Here is a 26,897-nt window from a genome sequence, read left to right as displayed (position 1 = left end):
TCTACAAAGCTTTGCTTTTTGCAGAAGTTCTAGGGCTGCTATGTATATAGTCTTCCTTTTTTTTTTTTCATGTTAGACTACCAACACACTGCTGATTTTAGTGGTTCAAATTCTGGAAGACTATAATGTTCCACAAAAATATCAAACCTATTTCATACAAGCACAGAACTACCTGTTTAGCTAGACTATTCCTCTGGAGTTGCAAGGAAAAAAATCCTGTTATCTCATACTATAACTTGAATACTAGCAAAGCAGTGTGATACTACAGAAACTTAAGAGGATTAAGAAACAGCTTGCTTCATCTTAGGAAAGCAATGCATAGACTAAATCTGATACAGACTAGTTACAGTACAGGACAGTCATGCACTCCCATTGCAGACTGGTCTTCCACATGACATATCATATTCCAAATAAAACTGGTAGCAAAAAGTATCAGAGAAAACATAGATTTTAGAACAAAATAATCATTTCTGACTGCTTATTTGAACCAGATCAGGAGGCCTTCTGCCACTATATTATAACCGAAAGTGATAACATTGATCCTTCCATGCCCTCAAGAAGATCACCAGAAGATCCATGTTTCTTCACATTTGTCAGGTAGACATAAGTATCTTTTCTCACATACGCACAAGTATATGTCACATACACATTTTAAGTCCCAGCGAGACTGGAAATATTTCTGATTGTTGACACTCCACTAACAGTTACTACAGTTACCTCACACTTCTTCATGAAGAGTTTCAAACATTAAAAACAAAGCTACCCTGTAGCTTAAGTAGGGTAGAAACACAATGCTAAGTATGTATTTTATGACTCAAATTTGGAAAAAAATATAAATTAGAATTGAAATCCTGTGCTTTGAATTTTTCCAGGCGAATGGCTAAACATTTAGAAAGCAATGAATTTTGGTGCCAGGATTCATGGATTAAGCAGTTGAGATTCACTTTAAACCTGTCATGCTTGATAATGCCCAGTGTTAAAACTGCTTACTCACCAGAAAATTAGATGATGCATACTTCACCTCAGTATAAATATCCTTCATACAGGCACTATAGCAGATTTGCCATTTAATTATTCTGTTGTTGATTTTTTTTTTTAAATTTTGATTAAAGTTGGAATTTTGATTAAATTTTTAAACTTAGATTCTATTACTATGGCCATATCAAATAATAAATGAGTCTATTACCTTCTTTTTTCATTCCTGCTCGAAAACATTTTTTTAAACGACAGTATCTGCACTGATTCCTTTTGTCCTTGTCAACAACACATTGTCGGCTGAATCTATCAGAGACAAAAAAGAGTAAACATACAAAGAATTAATAAAGCGCAACCTTGGTTATGAAGAGGAAAACTAATTTGTGCTCTCAGAATTATGTCTGTAGCTACAGAATTTCTTCTGTAGTTTTTTTCCCTATCAGTCAGTCTTGAGAGATTCCATGCCTCCTTAAATTGTGGGCACATGTGTATATGCATAAAATACTTATTGTATTTGTATAAGATACAAATTAGAATGGTCAAGAATGGAATATTTTTGAGTTATGCTTTATTGTGAGATAAGCAAATGACTGCCTACACAGAAAGGGTTGGGATGAAATGATATGAATAGCAGGACAGGATAATTGATGAAAACGGTCACCAGCACAGACCAGCCCACCCATTCCTGCAAAACCGGTACCTTCTAGGAGCTAACACATGAACAAGTTACCTGTAATATCATCACAGGTGACAAATTAAACAGGAAACAGGAGGAAAATAAACCTGAATACTGCAATAAAGTAAAGATGTGGAAACACACATAGTGTGACACTGCAAGAAAATTTTCCTGGCTCTCACGCACATCCACAGAAGGGAAATGTACATGAGAAATCCCCTCCTCTCCACTTGCTTTTGCCTTTTTGTTGTTGTTGTGCATTTGATACATAGATAGATTTATCTTCTTCAGAGCTCTGCTTGGACAGTTATATCAGCTCGTTACACCATTTTAGAAGCATGTCTATGATCATGGCAGATCAGTGAGTATCTGCCTTGTATATCCACAATAAGAATGTTAAGTATCCAAGGAAGAGTGGAGCAAACAACATTTCCAGCAACAAGACCAGAAAGAAAGTTTTCAGTTCTATCTATCTGTGTAAACTCACAAATATATTCTGTGCATGGCTTAAGACTGACATCTTAAGGACTCAAGCACACACAGAACAATTCCTCAAACATGGCACACATACCTGCAGAATGACAATTTGGGCAGCTAAGCACAGAAAAGTTAGCAGGTTGCAGTTCAGATTGACAAAGAGGGAAATGGTCACTAAAAGGAGCTGTGCATCACTGAAGTGGGAAGATGTGTATATATAATTGACTTGTCTTTAAAAAAAGACTCATAAATCTTAGATTTTCTCTACAGAGACTGCCTTAATAAGGAACAATTTTAAGACTAAAAATTAAAAATCAGTTAAGAATCACACTTTCCAAATGGCCAGTGAAAATACAAAATATTTTTTTCATTTTCTTTCTTTTTTTCTTCTTTTGTTTTGTTAGGTTTTCAGAGAATGCCACTCTGGATATGGTCCTGGGCACTCTGATCTAGGTGTCCCAGCTTGAGCAAAGAGGTTATACCAGATAAGCTCCAGAGGTCCCTTCCAACCTCAACTGTTCTGTGTTTCTGTGATTCTTTATAATCATAAATAAAAGATAGAGACTGCACTTCAGTAATGCAATTACATCTACCTCGTTAATGGACATGTGGAAACTGACAGATCTTCCCCAGTAAACAGATACCTGAGTATCAAACTTGTATACTATACTTGTATAAACATTTTTTTGTTCTAGTAGTGATAAGAAGTTTAACATAGGAAAAACAATCAAACAAAAAAACCCCAACTAATATAAGACGCCTAAGCCATTCAGCCTGGCTTTGATAATTAAGGTTCGATTTTCAGAAAGTGCTGTCTTGATGCTCATTAAATTGTTGGTAACTTTTCATTCTTAGCATTTTGTCTGCAAGTCCTACAAGTGAAAAAAAACCAACAACCCACCATCAATGAATAGAATACTTTCATGAGGCCTTAAATGCTGACTTAATATGTTGCCTTTAGGAGTATATGTAGTACTACAAAGATTCCACATCAGAGAAGCAATTTATAGGTGGTCCAGTTCATTAGTCTTAAAATAAAGGGATTTTTTTTTCCACATTATAAGAACATAACATCCCCGCACACTCCATCTTAGAATTCCTTCAGAAGAAGCGGAAAATACTCCTATGTGAGTTTGAAAATCCTGAAAATGTTGGAAAGTAATGTTTGTGTACATTTATTAATATAGTGTCTCTAGATTAACTTTTTAAATACCTGCATGTATAAACATGATTTTTCCGTATACTGCGTCTAAAGAAACCTTTGCATCCATCACAGCTGGAAGCTCCATAATGTTTTCCAGTTGCTCGGTCTCCACATATTGCACAGAGACTACTGATCCCACTGTCAGTAGCATTCATGTTGAGAGGTTCTCCAGAACTGTCTGAAAAGAGGCAAGAACAGTATATATAATTATGGACAAAGTTTGAAAAAGTAGGACATGGACAATTTATACTTAAAAAATAAGGATTTTTCTGTTTGCTAGAGTCAGAATAGCAGAATTTATGAAGTTCTCAACAACAAATAATTTTATTCTGATCTGTTTCCAACTGGAAGGGGTAATAAAGTAAATGTAACATTCTAAGTACATATGTATTATAACTAACAAGAGAAACTTTGTCATAAAGCAGCATTACATGGATAGCTGGCAAAGACATCAAATGCTACGTCTAATAGGAGAAGGCAGTAACTATTGACTGTCACTGAAAAAAATCAATTATATTTTTAAAAAGTACAGTAGACATAAGGAAAAAATGCTAAGAGGACTTAGTTTTACTTCCTTGAACAACTTTTTCAAAGGAGGATTGACTAAAAAGTTGTGTGAGAGAATATTATCTAAATATGTTCAACATTTAATCATTGAACATGGTAAACATTGAATTCACCTAAAATCAGAGCAGTTATGTTTGTTATCCTTTGAGTCAAAAGGCTTAACAGACATATTTTCTGATTATATTTTTCTGAGTATGCTTCTGTTCTTACGGAAGGAAAACTGTAGTATCCATTAAACTTTTGTGACTATTCAGAGAAAAGAGGTTAACAGTACTTAAATATTCAAGCCTGCATTAAGAAGTATATGAGTTCATTAAGAGTAAAAATGTTGAAAAGCAGAACTGTTAATGTTGATAGACATTATTTATATTGCAGTTGAGCCATCTGGAATGTGTCATTCAATAACCCAATAAAATTTTGCTTATGTCCCAAGGAATTTACAATGTAAATATAATTCCTTAGACAAAGAAAAAATTAGCCTTAACTTATTCCTGTACCGAGTCATAGTTGATTAGAATCACATTAAATAATGTTCAAATAAAAATAAAAAAGGTAAGGATTCAGATCCCTGAAAATTTACTGTTCTAAAATTGGGTTTGTTATGGCCAAAAAATTATTTTTAAAAATAGTCTACAGGGTAACTTCTTTTAAAAAATACAAAAGCTTTACTTCAGACTTTCTTGATTTTGGATCAGAACACAGAAGATTAATTAAAATATTTAAATGTAATGATGAAATTTTTTGTAACAATATGACTTGTATCTCCATGTGTTTATGTGTGTGTGTACATATATATCACAGTATCACAGTATCACAGTGTCGTGTGGGTTGGAAGGGACCTTAGAGATCATCGAGTCCAACCCCCGGTATTCGAGCCTCCTGTGTAGCAGAGCGGCACTTCTACCACTTGCGCCACAGGGGGGATTCGAACCCGGGCCTCTGGTGTTGCAAGTGGTATTCCTACCACTGCGCCACCGCAGTGGATACTTGTTTTCATTGGGTAATATTCTGAAAGAAAATGTCTGGGAAATTGACTTGATTTTGCAAAGTTTATTCAACAGAACTGTAGAACATGTCTGAATGTGGATAGTTAAATTTCTCTGAATAGTTCTAATAACTTAGAAATTTTGAAAATACACATCTGAAAGTTTAGAAGAAGCAGCTCTCAGATCCAGACTAGCACTGTAGATGGAAGTCAACCTTTTTTTTTTTTTTTTTTATAAATTCTATCAGAAAATACTAGAGCTAACCTCAAAGCAAACTGAAGAAAAAAGGACTGCATTTAGTAAATAATAGTTGTCAAAGTAATCATTTACAGTGAATAATTTTACTAACTGGATCTCTTACACATGGCACTGTATAACCTCCCTAATCAGCTTTCCCATTCTGTGTAACATTAACAGAACAGAAAGAATGAGATTCAGCAAAAAACAAATGACCAATGAAATCACCCATAGTAAAAGGAAAATCAGATAAATCCTCTAAAACTTACATAATCATTGTTGATAGCTTTAAAATCATTTAGGCAGTGAAGGTCTGTTTTTCTTCCTAAATCAATAATAAAATCTACTTTTCTGTTTACTAAGCTGGTTGTAAAGTAATACGAGAAATTCAAATAAAAATTCAAGTCCAGTAATAAAAACTAACTTCTATATGGAAAGAATACGTAGACAAGGGAAATGCAAGGTGCTGAGTATTTTTCCTGCAAATCACTATTTGTTCTGTATTTCAATATATACTATATTTTATAAATACTATAACTGCCTTGGAAATACAACTAGAAAGTAATATATCAGAAGATTTGAAAGACACTTCAGGGGAGTTTAATTCACTTGATACTTTTCTTCACATTAATAGACAGAAATTACTTGGCTTTGTTCAGTGCTAAAATATGGCAGAATGAAATGGTGTGCTTCCTATTAAATAAAATAAAATAAAAAATAAAAATTGATCAAAATATTCTACCCGAAGTTAAAATGCTACATTTGCCAAATCCAATAGTCTTCCTCAGCTAAGCCTGTAGAGAGCCAACATGATTACTCTCATTCATATATACACATATCTAGAATGACTAGCTTAATATTTAAATAAATAAAATTTTAGTCCAATGATTAAAAAGCAGGCATCAAGAAACAGTATCTAATTTTATTTTTTTTCCCCCCCACAAACCTCTGGATAATTTTGTCCTGTCCTTCTGAATGCTATATACAAAATTTACTTTTATGTCCCAACTGTCAATACTAGTTATTCATTTGTCTTACAGTAAATAAAACAACTGCTGAATACAACGTTTTCTTCCTTTGATTAACTGACTGATGACAGTACAGTTCAGTTATTTTATTACATATAACTGCTCTCCTATTTTCCTTAATGTTAAAGAATTATAATGTCAATAACTTAGAGTTAACGGTGAAGTGTGAAAGAGAAGATTTGTAGTTTGAAAACAATCACCAAATCTTCCATTAATAAAACATTTTGCTAACACCTTAAAACTTTAATTAACTTCACACTTCCCACTAACTGGCATGATTTTGTATGATGGAGCAGAACTCACCGTTTCCATTGTACAGAATCTGCATAGTTTCAAACTCCAATGCGGTGTATGTGGGATCTAAAACTTCACTGTAGTTTGCCATTTCCATGTCTAATATTGGTTCCGAGACCCTCATCATTGAGAGCAAAATCAGTGAAAAAGCTGCTCAAATGTACAACCTTTCCATTCTGTTTCACAGTGGTTGATTATCCAGAGTTAACTATAACCATGTCTCTTGCGTCCTACAGTGGGAGGAGCTGGAAAACTGCTTCTGCATGCTATATTCTACCTGCATCATTTTTTCTTTTATGATACAGTGCAACCCTTCTGATAATCTTGGAATGCTTTATGGAATTACCTTATCAGAAGTTACACTAGCTCTGGTTCTTGCATGAACTCAGGTACATACAGGAAGCTTCCTATCTCCTGTGACCTTCTACACATTTTGTTGTCAAGTAGTTGTGTAAAGGTTCTAAACAAACCACTCACATTTGTTTTGTGTAAAGAGACCGTAGATGCCATTTTACTCTCTCTAGTCTAAACAGTAAGGAAATTCAATACAATTATGGACTACTCTCAGTTCCCTTCTATGTAGCCTCAGTATATCTATTATTACAACTATTCATGTTCTTCAACAGTGACAATGAGCTGGCTGTGCAGGCATGCTTAACAAAGATCTGAAGCAAAATAAACACTAAATCACGAGTGTCCCCTCCTCTTTACAGTCCCTTCTCACCACATACTGTGCTGCTGCAGTGGCAATGGTGGAACTCACATGTCCTCAGAAGAAGGCTTCCTGCTCTAACACTTCATGCAGAATGTGATGGCAGTATGCTGTTTTCAGCACGACTGAGGCAAAAAGACAAGAAATTATTTTTCTTCTCTGAACAGAAGGCGGAGATTTTGGGTAGGTGTATTGCTCATCAGTTATTATGCACAACACACGCAAACCCAGACAAACCCTACCCAAGAAGTTACTTGAATCTCTGCATAAGATTGCTCAATTTTGCTTGCTAATTGGGTGTTTTTTAAATGCTGCATGGCAGAATTTCAAATGTGCTTGCTTTGAAAATGAGACTGTACAGAGAACTACTCTTTACACAACTAAGCAATAGTTATACTAAAGTATAGGAAAACTTTCCAGGTTATGCTGAAACAAAAAGAGGAAGTAACTATATGCACAGTATTTAAATGTTTATTTGAATGAAAAATATCTGCTATCACATAGCCATCCCAAAATTTAAGAGTATTTGTGATTGTGTTCCTTCTTGCACAAATTCTCTGCAGATTTTGTAGAGTGCCCTTTTTAGTCTACTGTTATATTTATTTCCTACACAGTACAGAAAACAGTATTTGGGAATTATAGGATTACAATTTAAGTGTTAGACTATGTCTACAAACACAAAAGAAATGCTGTTTAATAAGTTACATTTCACAGTAAAAGATGTGTAAAAGGAGAACTATCTTTTACCCTCTTTATTGTTTTTTCCCTTTTTAAAAAGAAGCATGTGAAATATCTTTGTAAATTAAGATTGATGAAAAACTATTTGTTGTTGAAAGCCTTTATTTGTTTAAGAAATCATAGTAGTTTCATCATGAGATAGATTCCTGTTATACTCTGCTGGTTCAGCTTGAAGTTTCTTCAATAGTAGAATTTGTTGTAATGAAGTATTTGCCACACAACTAGTTTCTTGTTATAAGAATAAAATAATTCACTGCATTAAATGTTACTTAAAATGATATACAAGGGTTTTACGTTAACTAGAATTATCTTATGTTTACTAGTGCATAGGTTTTGATAAGATATCCTACAAAGAATCTATGACTTTTTTTATCAAAACTATATGTTGCACAAGCTCAAACATATCTTACACTAGCTAAGTTGTATTTCAAAACTCTAGTTCCAAAACAGTCTGGCATGCAAGTAACCTTAAAATAAGGGAATGTATTTAAAAGTGAAGGCATGTATGACATGATCAAATCCTGCTATACCTTCTATTGTTTAAAGCACTTCTTCAGTGCTGCCAAAACAGGCCCCTCGGTGACTGCTAAAGAGAGGGAATGAATTGGCCCTTTGTGATTCTGTCATATATAAATTCATTCCAATAGATTTTTTAATATGGAAAATCACACACTATAGGGAACTGTTCTTTATACTATTTTTTCATGCCTTCATAAAAAAATGTCTTACAGTTACACCTTACATTCATAAAAACTGTATTTGGGGGGAGTTATCACTTCAAAAAGTAAATCACAAACAATTAATATATTCTAAATTACTACTACCATGTAAAATATTTCTTTCTGCCTAAGATGAATCACAATGCAGGCCCAGAATTAAGACCAAGATTAGCCCTAGATAAGCAGAAGTTTTAAAGCTGCATAATTAGTCAGTCTACAAAATAGTGTTCAGAATATTGATAGTGTAAACTTGAGTAGGAAATGATTTTTCAAAATTAATTATTTTGCACTAACTCTGAAGAAGCAGGAAGCAGCACTATAATGTACTTGTTCATGTGGTTTTGTTGAGGGTTTCTTTGTTGTTTTTTTTTTTGCTTTAAATCTGACCTCATAGTCACATACAGAGAGCATTCCAATCTTATCTTTAGGACTATTAACCCTGTTAATTGTTCAGTTCTCCATAATAAATGTAATCATTCTTTCTGATTGTGGCATAAAATAGTACACAAGCTAATAAAATCAAGGTTATTTCTATAAAATGTCTTCCTGAAAATGAAAACAGCTCTCAGGTTACTATCACTACTGAATATTTTTTACAAGTAGCAATACATTCCCTTATTACTCTAGTTTAGTAAGAAATATAGGTGCTTACAACAAGGTCTTTATTTAAAGGGTTGTATTCTTGTTTGTTTGTTTCTCACATGTTCTGAATAAGGAATATGCATAAGGAATCACAGTATCGCTTTTTGTTTTGTGAGTATGGAGGGTTGCAATTGACATACTCCTGAGGTATCCTATTTATGTTAATAAACTGGAATATTTATTATTTTCATAAAACACTCAGTCTGTTATGTCTCTTCTGCCATTTGCTGACACATAAGAGTACACAGGCAGCCCACACCAACCATGCCAAATGAAACCACCTGAACTTATGCCATAGTATCACCTTGCAACTATCAACATGGCCAGAGACTTCCAAACTAGACAGATTATTTGCCATAGGCTTGGTACACAGGAAGCTGCGTGCAGATTTCCTCACGTCAGTGAGGATTTTCACCTTTCGCTCATAAAGGCACACCTCTGTATTGCCTGCAGAGACTGAGCGTCCCATCCTTGTAATGCACCCTCAACGGGCACCGCCACAGGAAGGCTGCATCAGCTCTGTCACTGCCCACCCCAAATAATTTCATAAATGAATCATGAGCAGTGGCTCAGAAACATTTGCTTGTATTCTAAAACATATAAAATTATGAGCATGTTTGATATTATAAAAGATTCATAATGTTGCAGTGCTATTTTACACGATGGAAATCATCAGCATTCTTTAAGAAACAAAAATATCAGAGGTGAATCACATCTAAAAAAGAGCAATAAATCGAAGTATGTTAACCAATTCTTAGACATTTCGTAAAATAAATTACCTCTTGTGCTTAAGACCTAACTATCATAATGGAAACGTGCCTACAGTCCCCTGCAGATCTAGAACATGATGGCAAGTCTCTAAGATTTTGGTGTCCTGGCCCCCTCCATGCCCTGCCCCCCACAAGTAAACAACAACACAATTTCAAACAAATAAAAGACAAAGTTGGCTTTGAGTTGATTAAAATAATTTTCAGAAAAAAATTGTGAATTCTGAGAACAAATGTAGATCACAACTACTTCCAGTAAGCCTATCAAAGAAACAAACTAATATATACCCGTCATCAGCATTCTGCTTTACCAAACACATTTATAGCACCTAGATTTTTTGTGTCTTTTCCATTTAACATCTTCATTTTGACTTTACCCTGAATGTTTAGTGATTAAATAAAACACTACGAAAGTGAAGTAAGAAACAGAATCAACAGCAGACTTCTGTGGCGCACGTATTAGGCAGTGTAGTTAGACTATCTGCAACAAATCATGTCCAGTGAAATGCAAGTACAAATCTTTCTGGGAAATCTATGTTAAGCATGTTTCCATTGCACACATTTTTAGACACTTAGACCATCAAGGGCATTCTATAAAATTGAGATACTTGCACATACTGAGTCTGCCTTTTTTTTCTTATTTGATTATTCATTACAATGATTTCCACATGATCATACAGCAAAAATACAGATTCCTTTAATAAGTGATGACAAGAGGTGTGGGTTTTAGTTTTGTTTTCTCCTTTCTTTCCTTCCTTCCTTCCTTCCTTCCTTCCTTCCTTCCTTCCTTCCTTCCTTCCTTCCTTCCTTCCTTCCTTCCTTCCTTCCTTCTTCCTTTCCTTCCTTCCTTCCTTCCTTCCTTCCTTCCTTCCTTCCTTCCTCCTTCCTTCCTTCCTTCCTTCCTCTCTTCACCTTCCTTCCTTCCTTCCTTCCTTCCTTCCTTCCTTCCTTCCTTCCTTCTCTCTTTCTCTCTTTCTCTCTTTCTCTCTTTCTCTCTTTCTTTCTTTCTTTCTCTCTTTCTCTCTTTCTCTCTTTCTTTCTTTCTTTCTCTCTTTCTCTCTTTCTCTCTTTCTCTCTTCCTCTCTTTCTCTATTTTTTTTTCTTTTTTCTTTTTTTCCCCCATTTTAGAGTAACAGGAACTGATCATTACTGTGAGGTGTGAACTGTTTTTATGCTTTTGGCTTCCAAAAGTATTCATCTAGTAGATCACAATTTCCACAGCTACAAATCTGTATACACAGAGAAGACAAAGAACATGGATGGCTTATGGTCAAATGCAATAGGTTCACCTTCTTTAGAGTGCTTTGCAAGCTGGCAATACTGCCCAGGAGTTATGAAGATGTCAATGACTAGTCTACACCAGAATTTCAAAGGTGACTAGCAGATTTAACACTCCAAATTCTTTGAAGTGCAATTTACAGTTTTAACCTTGCAGCCACTGAGGTCTCTGCCCTATCTGCACTTAAGGGGAAATATCAAAGGAATATGAAAGCTGTAAAATATTTCAAGCTTGATAAATAGTCTCCATGGCATCTGAAGTTAATTTACACAAGCTGAGGATATAGCCCACTTTCAGATCCTTGTTCCATATTCCAAATTTTATTCTCTGCAGTTTATTCTAAAAGGATACATGATTTATTCATTTTACATTCTACATTGTCATTGAGGAGATAGGCTACTAGCATAGAAACACTAATATAATGATGCCATATGCAAAGGAAAGATGTTACACCCATTTTGTAAGGTCAAGGTAAACAAAGTTATCTGGTTTATCTGATTTTATTTCTCACATGCACATACATCAGTTTGCAGAATATCAGCATGATTCCTAGGTAGCAACTTGCATAGTACAAAATATTTCAGATCACAAATTCATAGTTCTGGATGTCTCTTTTTAGTATCAAGGCATTTATTAAGGATGACTCTTACACTGGATTCACTAATATTCTGAACAGATCACAGTGATTTAGATAATATTTTCTGCATTTTCCTAGTGTGCTGTGCTCCTTTCTGTCAGTAGTCCAGCAAAACCAGCATTGTATTTGTGTGTGATGTTCCAGCCTTTGATTAACTACTAGTATCAGAGTTATTTTTGCTACTCTTACTATTTCACTTCATTATTCACTCTTTATTATTCATATTACAGTGAATTTCTTCAACTAAGGAGAGCTAGGTTGTTCCTACAATAATTGTATGTGAACAGCGAATGCTTTAAAGTTTTCTTATGACATTACTCAGTGTTCACCTTAGCAGAGGGATTTTGGACAGCCTTCCACCAAAAAAAACACTGCTTAAGAGCAGAAATAGCCCAGGAACAGCCACCTCATAGTCTAGAAGTGGCACATGGACCGCTGCATACAGGCCACAATGAAATGTCAACTAGCAACTATGCAACTGCACTGATGGAAAGCAGTGTGTCTGGGTGGTGGAGAACCCAAAATCAAGATTGTGCCTCTTGGAGCAGGACATATTTATGTGAAGATTTAAAAGGACACCTAACGGAAAAGTGTCAGTCATGACATAGCATTCCCAGTTAGGAGACTAGCAATTAGGACTTAAAGAACTGAAGACACAGTTCTCACACACTTCTCGATCTACCACTTCCAGGAGGAATCTGGCCACAGTAGACCTTGAGCCAAATGTAGACAGACACAAGCAGATTTAAAATCTTGGCTTATATAAAATGTACATACATATATGCATGTATACGCACCAAAATTTCTATTCAGTGTTTTTCTAACAGTTGGATTGGCTCCTGAATCAAGTGTGCCTAAAAAAATGTATTTAGCAGGGGGAATCTCCCCACCTTGTACAAATATGTCTCAGTCCTTAATATTGGATTCTAGTAATTATTGATGTTATATTGTCTGTGTGAAGATTTTCTCCATGAGCTAATAGCAAATCTGCATTTTTCCACCTCAGTCCATTTCTGTGCTTGCTTTATGGACGGATTAACAATAAATTTTCTAACCATATGTAGATAATTGTGCATTTACATACGGTGGAAGCATGCAAAAAAAATAAAATAGGATACTTCTGGTTTTTACTTATCATCAGATAAGGTTTACTGTTAGGTATTTGGATTACTATTTGGTAGAGTTTAATATTTCTGTTTTAACTGAATATTCTTCAGTTCATTTTCTTCTCGAAAACTCACAATAGCCATGAAGTTTTGCCAGCTTAGAAGGCTTAGAGGATTTTTGTAGCATACAGTTCTGTGGCAAGACTTGCTGAGTTACAGTTAAATGACTGGAGTGACTTGTTAATTATTTGCTTAGGTCAGATAACTTTTATTATTTTCTGATACACAGGGTTATTAATAAGAGATTTGTCTTGGAGAGCAGAATGAACTGAGAAGAAAATAGAAAAGAGTTCAGGTGTAAGGTAAAACCAAAACATCATGATATTGATAAGCAAGATTAAAAGTTCTTGTTCAGTCATCCTCATGTGATTAGTAATTTCTTAACAAGCCTCCTTGGCAGGTTTTTATTGAAACTGACTCGTAAACAATGTTTTATATAGCCAGTTAGGTAGCTTGTAATTTATCCATGTTATCTTGAGAAATCCTATATAATGATAAATATATATTTTTTTATTATTCCACATGTAAACACCCTTGTCTTTGTAATAAGTAATAAAAGAGTTAAAAAAGGTTAACCACTATCTGGACAGTTTGCTTTGTTTGTTTGTTTGTTTGTTTGTTTTTGTTTTTGTTTTGTTTTTTAAATCTTGCTTATAATCCTTCTGTGTGATGAATTAATTATCACGAGTCTTCTAGCTTCTAAATCCTATCCCTTGCTGAATGAGTTATATATTCTACATAATTTTTCAGGATGAACTCAGTACACTTCTACCCAAGTTAGTAACTGTGTAACTCCTAGTCCTACGTAAAAAAAAACTAATTAAATAACTAAATACTCAGACAAGTCCCCTTATTTTCAGTTACTCTATCTAAAATTAAAAATTTTAACTAGTGTCTGAACTGACTCATCACATTCCTGCAGAAAGAACTTTGTGTCAACACAATCAGCTTAACTCTTCCAAGACACTGGCATGGTTATGCTTCGCTTGACAACTTCTTTTATTTTTATTGTCACGAAAATCAGTTAATGAGAAGTTCACAGTGAGCTAAAAAAGAGTTTATGCTGAATGTACAGCAAAGAGAGAGAAAATTCAAAATACTACATGTACAAGAGGAAAGTATTAGGGAATACATTCTATTTGAATTCTATTTTGGACCAGTCTTTTAAAGTATTTAAAGAACTCAATTTTATGCAGTAAATAAACATGACAATTTTTAGAACATCGCATATCCTCAGGAGGCATGCATGTAAAATATCCTGACTTTCAAAAGGATGATTTTTCTCTGAGTACTGCTAAAAAACTAGTTTTCAGTATCAAAACCAATCATCCAAAGCTTCTAATATTCCTAAATTGGTCAAATGTAGCCATTACATTGGGTCAGAAGCCAAGAAGTTTCACATTCAAATTATTACATTATTTTCCTTAAGAGAACAAAGCCATTCTTTCAGCAAATACCAAATGATGACAGTATCTCCTTGAAAATACAGAGCTTTTCTAAGAATTAGGAAGGTCCTGGAGAGTTGATATGTTTATGGGCAGAAGCATCTTCACTGCGCATGCAATAATTTCATATCCCAGTTCACATAAAAGAGAACTGTCTGCAGTAGGAAATTAATGCTAGGTGTGTTCCCAGGTAAAGATAAAACATTAACTCCTGTGACTTCTAAAAGATAAAAATAAATCCATTCCCAACAGATTTTTGACAGTAATTTAAATAAGTTCAAAATTAACAAAAGTCCCTTTTAAAAACTGATGATTAATCTTATGAGAGCTAAGATGGACTTATCTGTTTGAAGAACAAAGCCAGAACACTGATCAAGCTGAGCAGGAAAAAAATTGCTGGCATGGAAACGATGAGGGAAGTAATACTGAAAAGTTTTACTTGAGCTTAATCTTAAGTCTACGTAAGAGGAAGCTTTGAGAAACAGTCATAGGTGCAGTTATGACCAAAATTACCAAAACCACAATGCAAATCTGAATCATTATGTATAGCTATAACAATGTAAGATCAATTCTACATTAAATATTATAGATAAACTGTGTCAGGGTGGGTTTTCTGGACATAGGCAATATCCATGTGGTCATATAGTCTGTTTTTAGTGTACTCAAGTAGGCCTCATTACTTTAACCAAGAATCCTGCAGTCATCTCTGTATCTATGAGAGAGGACGAAAGTATATTCCTCTTTTTATGAACAATGGACTGGAGCAAAGGAGAGCTTATACTGCTTGTGACACTTGAGTGCATGTGCCTACAACAGTCATCAATATGTACACTGGAAGTCTAATTGATTTGTGTATAAGGAAAGAAAAAAGCACTTCTAAAAAGAAACATCAAACATGCCTGACTTTGGGTTGACTTATTCCCTGCAACTGTAGGATACGGATATAAAGAATCATATCATCATTTAGGTTGCAAAAGACCCTCAAGATCACCAAATCATGGATGATCTTGAGGGTCTTTTGCAACCCAAATGATGCAAATGACCATTAACCCAACATTACTAAGGCTACCACTAACTCATACACCTTAACGTAACCTACCCATATCTCTTAAATACTTAGAGATGTTAGAGATGTTGACTCTACTAGAAATACCTCCAAGTATGGCAACTCTTTCTCCTGTAGTTTCCTTCAGAAGGAACATTAAGCATGTGGAGAGGCTCAGAGCTTAGTCAGTTCTTCCTTGGGTGTTGGGAATCAGAAATACAAAGCATGCAGTGGACATACATATGTCAGTTCTCCATCCTGCAGGGACATTGCACTCACAGGAACAGCTTTCCATGACAGATTAAGCTGCCTTATTAAAACTATGTTGAGTAAAAGGAGAAATCACAACAGATCTATTAACTATATCTTAGGTGATATCTTATCACCAAAAAAAAAAAAATAAAAAAAAATAAAAAAAAATTGCTGCACACCAAAACTTGGGTGATTTTTCAAAGCAATTCTGTAAATGCAAAAAACTTTTCCTCTGATTCAACAGAAAAAAAAGTAGCTATTAACTGTAGTCATTACTGATTAAATGCCCTGGCAACCTTCCCTATCTAAAAATGATTCATTATCCAGGTAATTATATTGCTTTAATTACACATGTGAGAAAATATCCAAGGTAACAGTCCACTTGATCATTAAGTTCTGTAAATATATCAGCATTTAAAACACATTAGTATTTGTATATCCCTATCTTACTTGGGAGCATGGTAAAAGTAACTTCCTGTGAGAAGTCAGTCTTTCAACTTGTAAAGTAAGCAAAAGCCCCCTAGAAAAGTATCTCCTTATCAGAATGAACCACAGAACAAATTTGTTTAAGAATCAGGAAGGCTGAGTCAAAAGAGTTGGTGTGTAAGCAAACTAAGATGACTTGACAGATGACAAAAAGGTCATTAGTGGGTGTATCCAACCATTTATAGTAAGGTTTTATTACACATACAACAAATTAATTATTTGAAAAACTTCAAATTCTGCAGGTGAGTGGGAGAAATAGGGGTGACAGCATACACTTTTTTTTAGGTAATGTAAGCTCTAGACTTGTATGCACTGTTATGGTAGACTGGCTGTTATACCTAGCAGCAACAGAACTGTTGCACCAGAAGAGACAGCAACATTTGCAGTTTGGAGTGGATGCTCTCCTTGCTCTTTTATAGAATGGTTTATCCTGCTTAAAACTTGGCCTTGCCTGGGCTTTTAACTAAGTACAACTAAAACAGTGCAGCCTCACAATTATGGGTTTTTTGGACATATAATATGTGTCAGGGAAAGGAAACATAGTACAATTTTTTTCTAATTGGAAATCTAAGAATGAATTTTTATGTGATTTATCTAATATGACCTGCATTCCTCTCTTTGGAAAATAAAATAAATAAATAAAACTGCACGGGGAAAAAAAAAAGAAAAAGAAAAATGTCAGAAATCCAACAATTCCTAGGAAATGTGGCTGAAATAATTACTTTAGGACCCTGAATTCTTCATAGAATCATAGAATCACTGAATCCTAACAATACAGGAAGACACAAACCTTGTTGTAACCAAAATTTTATTTCATATAAAAGAAGTATTTTTTCACTTGTCTGCCTACAGAAGACTTACAGATGAATCAGGACACCAGTTTTTTTCATAATTTACAAGTTTTAAGATAATTTGACTGAAATAATACTGTGGCAGATAGTTGTAATGTGTTTTTTGAAGACAAGCATTAATAAAAATAAAATTTAAAACAATAAAAACCTAGCTTGATGTTATTTCCTGAAGGAGATGTGAATATAAAATACAGCCAAGGAAGTAGTGACACTGAATTGAACAAAGTAATGCTGTCTAAGATAAAGGGGAAAAAAAATCACTGTCTTTGATCCCACTTGAAATCACTTCCTTAGAACAGCCCAGGATGCTGTTGGCCCTCTCTGCTCCAGGAACACACTGGTAGCTCATGCTTGACAACCTGTCTGCTATTGTCCCTTTGGATCTTTTCATCAGAGTTGCTCAACAGCCAGGCTCCTCCTTCTTCCTTAGCACAAGGTTTCTCCTTATTACAAATCATAATATCTTTCCAAGCTAAATTACCACGGCATTCTCTAATATAACAAGAAATATTTAAGTTATTTTACATGAAAAGATTAGCTTACATGTCTCAAAGAGTTGTAACTGAGACACTGGAGCATCTGTTCTCTTAGCCAGACCACGAAGTCAACCATCAACCAGCTGCTTCCACCTGTACTTCTGAACACACTCCTTAGAGGTAGCAGAACTCATCTACACCCCCTGCTGTCATTCACACAAGACTAATCAGTATTTCTGCTTCCATCTACATTTGTGAAAGGGCTTAAAAGTTGCCATTACAGCTCAAGTTAAGGAGCACTAATGGCTTGCCAGCCACGTTCAGGGCAAGAGAATGTACATATTATAGAAGAGGACTGAGAAGAGTTGGTTTACCCATCTCAGGGAAGTAAACAATGAGAGGGAGTGTTTTCTACAAAGAAATCATGCATGACGAATAAGGAGGGAAAACAAACAAACAAACAAAAAAAAACCAACTATTTAGATAATGAAACAGTACTGTCATAAGAACAAAGGAATAAATTTTAGTTTATCAAATGGAGAGATTCTAAATGCGGAAGAATTAGAGCACTGTGACAAACTTCCAATTACATAGCGGAGGCAGCAGAGGCAAGGAACTCAACTAGTTTTAAGAGGCAGATTTATGAATGTTATTATTGATGATATCAGCCAAACTGATGACTCAGAAGATCTTTTCTAGTTTTATGTTGTACAACATTGCATTGTTACTACATTTATTTTTTTTTAAGTAGTCACTGAGCAATATCAAATATGGTATTCCAATTATCAATTTAGCAAATATAAATGACAGAAAGTTAACCATAGCATGATAAACAATTAACAGAACTATACTGACTGCAGCTGATATGCAAATGATGTAATCCATCTAATTTGCCCAGATTATAGCAGCTTTATTCTCATATGTGTTTAGCAAGTTTTGTGGTAGCATACACTTGAATGAAATGTTCTTTACTAATGTGTTCAAATTCACAAAGTTGTTACTGGAATTGCAGATAAGTTACATTCTAGCATTATTTTCTCTGAATATCATTTTCTCTTTTTGCAACTATCCTTGACAGAAAATCAAACTGTAACAAGTCCAAAGGATGTTTGCACAAATTGAGCAAAATAAATGTTATATAATTAAACAAGAAAAATGTACAAAAAATCATCCTGATGAAGCAAGTTGGAATGAATTCCAAACATGCAAGTTGCCACTGAGTAGGAAAAAACAAGGATTATAGAATTCACTGGGTAGAGAGAGTTCACAGTAGAATTCTTTTAATGAAGTAGAAAAGGTATTTATTTATTTATTATTATTATTAATATTTAATATTGTATATTTAAAGCTTAGAACTGAAGAATATCTGATAAAATGAGTATAAAAAGTCATAAGCTTTCAGGACAAGATCTTCAGGGGCAATAGTGGTTCTCTGGTCTTCTGGTCACCTTACCCAGGATATAAGAGAATATGGACAGCTGAAGTAATAATGTATGATGAAGGAGAAAAGTAGTATGCCTGAAAAGTAGTATGCACAGCCTTGGTAGAACAATTTATTGATTGCACACAATTGATAATACACCATACCAGTAAAAGTCTTTGCGCTGTGCACACCTTCCACTAACCTACCACCAGTTTCTCCAGTGTCACAGATATTTATGTGCCTTTCAGGATAGTTGTGTCTCCAAACAGTCATCATTTTTTTCTGAGAGAGTGACATGTCAAAACAGGACAACTAACCATATAGTCTTTAGTAAGCAAGTATGTTAGTGAACCATGCAGCAAAACTTTACTTACATTCAAGCACAAAACAACAGAGTAAAAAAGATTCAGTTCTCCATATACAGATGAGGGAAGGCTGACTTCCTGGTCTGTGTTTCCATCTTCACCTGTAGGTAACACCTGCAGTCAATAAAAGTAAAATAAATGTGAAACTACCTGTAATGTAAACCAATCATGCTCCTAAAAAAATTATTTTGATTATAAAGGATGAGAATACAATACTTTTAGTCAAGGTACAAAGGTGTTATTGAAGATTTAAGAAACTTTGAGAAAAGGCTGTCATCAGACAGCGTAGATTTTTTTTCACTTGCAGAATAAAACAAACAACAACAACAAAAAAAAAAAACCCAAAAAAACAAAACAAACAAACAAAAAACCATAGAATTTAAACAAGGTCTTGAAATGCTATCTGGAAGGATTATGTATAGGGAAGAAGAGACAGAAAGCTTTTAAAATTGTGAAACTGTTTTAAAAGGAACAGAGAAGCATATGAATAAAAGATTCCCTGCTGTTTGGATGACCCTAGTGTTTAGGTACTGGATAAACTATGCAGTAAAACAGGATGCATAGTAGAAAAATCTAAAAGAAAAATATGTTTAATTGGTCTACGTGCAAAGGATTTCAAGAAGGATGAAGGTATGAAGGAAAACAAGGCATATTTTGTAGCAATCTTGAGAAGCCCCTTATATCCCATGCTGCCTTGCTGATTTTTCTAGGATGACTTGCATTTTTAAAAGCTGAGCTTTAGCTGGACAGTACTATCTATCTTTTCTGTTTTACATCTTTTGGTTTTTTCATCCATGCTACCTATAAATCCAAAACAATTTTATGTTGGTATATATACAATGGTAAAGTTCTGAAATACATTTTTTTTTCTACATCTGAAATATGATTCCTTGTTAGTAAATGCCAGGTAAGTACATGTTATTTTCAGGTTCTCCGGTTAAAACAAAACAAATGAAGATGAAATGGAAAACTAGCTTTATCTTAAGACATCATTCTTTGCTTTGCTTTTTACTTTACTAGAAACCTTATGGGTCATACATTGTGCTTCCTTGTGGAAGAAAATGACAACACAGAAAATCACTTCTAGACACCTGGGATGAAAATAGCTCCCCTTATTTAGATACAGCAGGACTTTAGTCAAGACCAGAGATTCTTACAGTCTAAATTGTAGGTCTGCTGAGGCATTATATTCTTTATTGATCTTATAAACTGCAGTGCATGCAAAATAGAAAGCAGTAAAATTATTAACCCATCAGTACTTTTTGTCCTCAGAAGTGATACTGCTACACCAGTATACAAGATTGATTTTGACATTATCAGAAATGAAAGTGTTTTATTTGGTATTTATGTATATATTAAAGTAATCCTCATATGCATATTTTCACACATCAACCATGGATCAGAAATGTACCGTTCAGCTAATTGGGTTGGAAAAATGCAGCACGTGTAATGGCACAGCCTCTCCCACTGGGGCCACTATAAAGGCACATAAAAATCATCAGCTGTACTAAAGTGAGGATGAAGCCTAGAAATGGATCTGTTCTTGAAGTCCCTCTGTGCCTCTCCTTACCCTTGCTTATCTATGCAAGGTAAATTGGTCTCTCCATCATTTGTGATTAGGAAAAGATAGAATCTCTATGGGAAGCACACACTTCTTTATATACCTCTTTCAGTTCTACATTTTCAGAACTCCCTTACACACTTAATCCTATAGCCATTAGCAAGGCAATGATATGACATAAAATGAACAAAGAGCAATAAAGTAATCATATCCCAGCATGTTTATTTAGTTGTGGTCCTTAATGACTAAGACCTTCGTACCCAGTGATACCTGGAGCTGCTACTAAATTTCCTCTGACTCAAATCCCTGGTTAGGATTATTGTAGGATATGCTCAATGCATTAAAGCCTGCGTCACACAAACCATGAAAGCAAAACAAAACTAACAATCAGAAAAACACTTTACAGAAAGAAAGATTGGTTGTCCAAAATGAGGTTTTTTAAATTCAGCCAAAACTTGTTTTCTTTCAAAGCAATACTTGAAGAATAGTTGGGGTAAGAAGAATGAATCACAAAATCACAGAATGACTTGGGTTGGAAGGCACCTTAAAGAATATCTAGTTCCAATCCCTTTGCTGAGGAGGGTGTTGCCACTCTCCTGATCAGTCTGCCCAGAACCCCATCCAGCTTGGTCTTGAATGCCTCCTGGGATGGAGCATCTACAGCTTTTCTTGGTAACCTGTTCTAGAGTCTCACCACCCTCTGAGCAAAGAACTTCTTTTCAACACCTAATCTAAATCTCACATTCAGTTTAAAACCACTCACTCAAAATTTGCAAAGCTGCACTGAGATTTTGTTATAATGTGTTAATGTGGGCCTCATTCTTTAAGTATATTGTCAAAATTAGGAACTTAAAAAGGCTGAAACATCAAATAGAGTTTGGTGGGTGTTAGTACACTGCAGAAACTTTTGTAGTTGTAAGAAACATATTTAAAACCTAGCTACTTGTGAATCAGATGACCAGTCAGGCTTTTATCCCCTCAAAATAGCAGTCAAATTTAAGCTGTACTAGCTATAGCATACTGTGATTACTTTTCCAGTCGCTGCTATGTCAATCTAAAATCCATTCCTATTAAAATACCACATTCCTTCAAGAGCTATAGTTACCTATTAACTATTTAAGACTAGTTTCCTCTATCTTTAATTCACAATTTATTCTTTAAGAACTGTTAGGAAACATTATTGCCAGAAGGGGACACTGAGATTATCTGCCCTGATTACTAACTAGTACTGACAAGTGCTACATAATCCAGTTATTCTTAACAGGGAGCACGTGCCTGTCCTTCAGGAGTACCCATATTGATTTTAAAATGATCAACAACCTTCAAAAAAGTCCAGTAAACCATCACAGTCCAGTGGTTAGTCACAGCCACAAACGTGGTCTCAATGAAATAAATAAATAAATAAATAATAATAATAAAAGCCAGTAGCTTATTTCCACTTATTTCCAGTTTCTCCTTTTAACCATCCCTTGTTTATCTATATACCCATCTATCTATATACCCATCGATAGACTGGGTATGTATCCACGAAAATTACTCCATTTTATCTTTTTAGAGTTGCCACTTTTTCATGAAAAATGTCTGCAGAATCACTCTAGATTCACCTCGCTCATGCTGTGTATTTCCTTCCCAACATTTCCCTCTTTCTTCTTTCCCTGTCCCCCTTGTTTATTTTCAATTGATCTATTCTCTCCTTGATTTTATCATTTTATTTAAATAATTCCCTATGCATTAAATCCAAAAAATATTGTTTGTGTCATGAAGCCAACATGTCTTCAGACAGGTATTGAAATTAAAGAAATGCTTTCACTAAGCCATTTTTTTTCAGGATAAAAAAATTATTCCAGAACCTGGAAGAGATCTTTGTTGAATTACTTACTATATCATAATGAGATGTGACAGGATTTCCCCTTCTTCTTTAGCAGGACTGCTCTCTAAATCACTACTCAACTGGAAAACCTGGGATTCTTTTCAAGTAATCTCTGGGGGTTTAAACTAAATTTTGTACTGCTATACTTCACGCTTGTTGCAGTGCTCGTGCTGTCCCCATCTCTTCTAGACTTTTTTAGAGATGTTTTATCAGAGTATATTTTTCTGCAGATTTCAGCAGTGTTTTGCTTGACTCCAGCATGCTCAGGGAAACTGGCCTCTTTCAAACTGGGATGAGCTACACAAATGTGGAAGCCCAAGCATAAACTAGCAAATGCTTAGTACAAATAAATTACCTGACCTAGACAGCATGTGATATGTTGTATTAATATCGTAAGCAAAAAGATACAGCAGGTTGTGTTTACAGAAGTAAGTGTACATGATACAGAGAAAAGGCTTATAGCTTGGTAACATTCTTCAAATAGCATGCTATATATAGGAAAGTTGATCAAAAACTACTGAAAAAAAAAACCAAACTCCTTTTGTATTGGAAATTTCAAATGATCAAACAGTACGGTACAATGAAAAAAAATAAAAATAAAAATAATTAAAAAAAAGGCCTACTGGAATAAAAACACAATAAAGAAGACCTACATGTTGAATTATTTCATTGAGTCAGGATCAAAAATAGAGCACTGTGTATAAATCACATCTTTTTACTTAAAAAGCAGGAGAGAATAAAACATAGGCAGATAGAAGAAAACATTAAAAAAAAAAATAGTGGAAGAAAAATAAAAATATTGCCCCTTTCCGGATGATTGATTTTTGTGCAATCCATATTTTACTCTCTGCTACATAATTTTATACTCTTGACAAAGTGTCACACAGTTTGAAAAGGGCTGGGAAAACATATGCAGCTTTCTATCAATTTTATGCCTCCCTAAATTTAGAAGACTTTTCCGAATAGGGAAACTAAAAATAAATCAGGAAACAATGTCGATAATGAAGTCTGAATTATCCTGCAGTAAAAAACACGAAAGTATTTTTAGTATATTTAAATAGAACATTCATAACATAAATAGTGGCAATGAAACTTGACTGTCAACAAGAAAAATACCAAGTGATCTGTAGCCGACTTCTGCAGATGACATTTTCTTTCTTTTCTTTTTTAAATGTCTATATGTACTGTGCCTTGTTTACTTACACATTTAAACTGTTGTAAGAACTCATTGTCAGAATGTGCCCAACATGAACTTTACTTAATAAGAAAAGCTGATACTGAAGCTGGATAAGCAAATAAATTCACATTAATAGCTACACTTTTGTTTCCAGAATGAAACTCTGGGCCAATTCAACCAGATATCATAAACAAAACAACAAAATATGCAGAGAAATTAATGTTTACAAGCAATTTGTTTTTCATCACACATATAGTGTGTCTGATTCTATACACAAGAGAGAGAGGGCTGTGCAATTTAAGTTAATTACATTTCTATGAAATAATAATCTTTAAAGAAATCTTAATAATCTCTAATGAAATGTGCTGATAAATTAAGAAGTTGAAAAATGTTCATTTATGCAATTATAACAGACATATTCCTGGATTTTTTAAAAGGAAAACTTTTTCAGGACTCTGTAAGCATTCACTATATTAGTTCTTCAGTAATTACGGTAACATCATCAGAGATACTTGACAAGAATGCCAACTAACTGTTATGCAAAATCTAAATGTTGTTGATATAGAGAACAATTTTTCTGGAAATGTGTAAAAAGGTATGTGTAAAACAACGGTGGTTAAAATGAAAACAGAGGAGCAAGTGGGTCATCAAAATAACTAAAATGTTAGTTAATCAAAATACGAAAAATTATTAATCAAAGTTAAAAATAAAACCTTTTGAACCTTAGCAAATAAAATTATATTTCTAAGTAGCTCCAATTACATGCACAACACTGAACCCAGACTGAGATTTACACCCATTTCTGTCAGTTCTTCAACTCTTCTATGAAGTTACACAATTATTCTGACCTGAAGAAGGTCCCAAGTTAAAGTATGGTCTAGACCGCATGCCAAGCTAGCCAGTAAGACTTTTTCTTGTGGGGACCTTGTGACCAGTGAGAAGCAAAACAATCAACCAGATTTCACTCAAGCTCCTGCAGTTCTTTATCATTACCTTCTCATGTCTATCCTCTTGTTTCTTATCCTTTTCAATCTTACTAGACTTTTATTTCCTATGTCAAAGAGCACAGATTTTTGCCACTCACTTGGACGAGTTCATCAGTGAAACCACTGCAGGTCAGAGGCATACAAAAGTGAATGGTACTGCTTGTAGCACAAGCTCTGTTAGAGCAGAGTTTTCTCAAGCCACTTTTCTCGATTTTCCAACATGCCTGTACTAAGCTAAACAAATATCTTCACACAATAAACTTCCAATATTTAACTGAATGCAGTCATAAAGTATACCAATCAGTAACCAAATCCACACACAAAGTGTACAAATTATTACAAAGTAGCACTACATCTGCTACAATAGCAATTTGCAGTATCTTCTAGAAGGTACTGAGGGACAAAGGACAGTTTTGGTTTGTTTTTTTTTTCAGATTTACATGAAAAAAATGAACCAGGATACTTATTTCAAAAAAGACAGTAAGGAAAGCTATCTAAAACTCTTATTAAGTGCTATTAGAAAAGACAGTTGAGTCTAGAAATACATCTAGAAATAGCTCACATGAGCATGAAAATGATCTTCAGATAATGGCTCAATGGAATGACTGATGGAAGATAGTTAAATTTTATTCACACCAAGAAAATAAATTTTTTCACTTTTTAATGCCCTTAAGTCTGCAATTGTTTTATGTCATAAAAATATTTATTACAGTGTTTATAGGCAACCATTGATTTTACTTGAAATATTCCATTAACTATTGGTAGACATAGTATAGAAAACATTGTGCAAAGACCTAGCAAGTCTACAGGAAATTACATAAAATTAGGGAAGATTAGAAGCAATGAGTAGATATAAAAAGACTGCAATGTACCAGCCTAGCAGTGTTCTTCCCATAGAGAACGTTCTGTCCCAAGCAGTTCTCAACAGTAAAGAAGCAGACAAGGACAGAGATCTCAGCCTCACTAGAAAGTCATCTTCTCAGCAAAACAGCACTGAACAAACTGACACAAGATGCATACGCAAACAACAGACCAGCAGAAGATTGAGTAGCCCCATAAAAATGATACACAGAGATTTCTCAGTAATATTCAGGCACTGTGAGATGTATTGTCTACACTGCAGGAAAACCTATGGCTCTTGGTAATGGCTGGCCTCAATCCTGATAGGAACCAGCAAGGTAAAATGTGTGACTCTCAGCTGAAATACTGAATGAGAGACAAAAGAGTAACACTCAGAAGAGGGTGAAAAAGAGCAGGAATCTTGTACAGTGCCTTTACACACACACACACAGCTGTAGTGCTCAGTGTAACATTGCTTGGAGGTTTTGTCCTGTTCTTTTTTGCTGTCACTCAGGAAGTTTGGTTTACAGACACAGCTTAGGATAGGGATGCTGTATTTCAGTAGATGCCTATTAGAATCATTCTATGCATAAACCCTTTTGAAAATCTGACCATAATCCTAAGTATTCCATAGAGAAGTATAATAGTGAAAGTTTATTTTTGCTAGTCCATTGTTGTCTTGAGCTCATCAGTCATCAATTAACTGTAAATAACTATAACAATAATAAATGCTTGTGGGCATAGAGCTTGGTTTCAGGTGTAAATGAAATCTCTTTTATGAAATATGTTATTTTAAAGTAGAAACTGCTTATCTTGCAAAATGCCTTTTTTTTTATTTTAATTTATAAACATATCCTGAATAAAAGAGCTCAAGTTTGCTTTTCTTTGTTCTTCTGCACAGATATGAATTTCATGTGAAATGTATGCAACTAATAAGTCCAAAATAAATATATGATAAATTTTAATTTAAATGTCTATACATCAATTGAAATAACTGAAATAATGCACAATATTTT

The 26,897-nt window shown here is 34.4% G+C and overlaps 1 protein-coding gene across 3 annotated transcripts in view; it reads right to left on the bottom strand.

Moving 5' to 3' along the window:
* Positions 1 to 26,897, bottom strand: part of HNF4G (hepatocyte nuclear factor 4 gamma) — a 58,316-nt gene that overhangs the window by 13,924 nt on the left and 17,495 nt on the right. The window contains exons 2-4 of one of the 3 annotated variants that reach the window (XM_015855806.2): positions 19,457 to 19,561; positions 3,342 to 3,510; positions 1,187 to 1,281 (exon numbers count right to left, since the gene is read on the bottom strand). In XM_015855806.2, the coding sequence (XP_015711292.1) occupies positions 1,187 to 1,281; positions 3,342 to 3,487 (241 nt within the window). In that variant the 5' untranslated portion in view covers positions 3,488 to 3,510; positions 19,457 to 19,561. Of the gene's footprint in view, positions 1 to 1,186; positions 1,282 to 3,341; positions 3,511 to 6,453; positions 6,659 to 19,456; positions 19,562 to 26,897 lie in introns of those variants that run through there. The other 2 variants (XM_015855804.2, XM_015855805.2) reach the window with 2 other exon arrangements.

The sequence above is a fragment of the Coturnix japonica genome, chromosome 2, assembly GCF_001577835.2.
Source record: "Coturnix japonica isolate 7356 chromosome 2, Coturnix japonica 2.1, whole genome shotgun sequence".
In the NCBI taxonomy this organism is placed as follows: Eukaryota; Metazoa; Chordata; class Aves; order Galliformes; family Phasianidae; genus Coturnix; species Coturnix japonica.
Note: the sequence above shows the minus strand (reverse complement) of the source record. Positions and strands in the feature narration are given on the sequence as shown.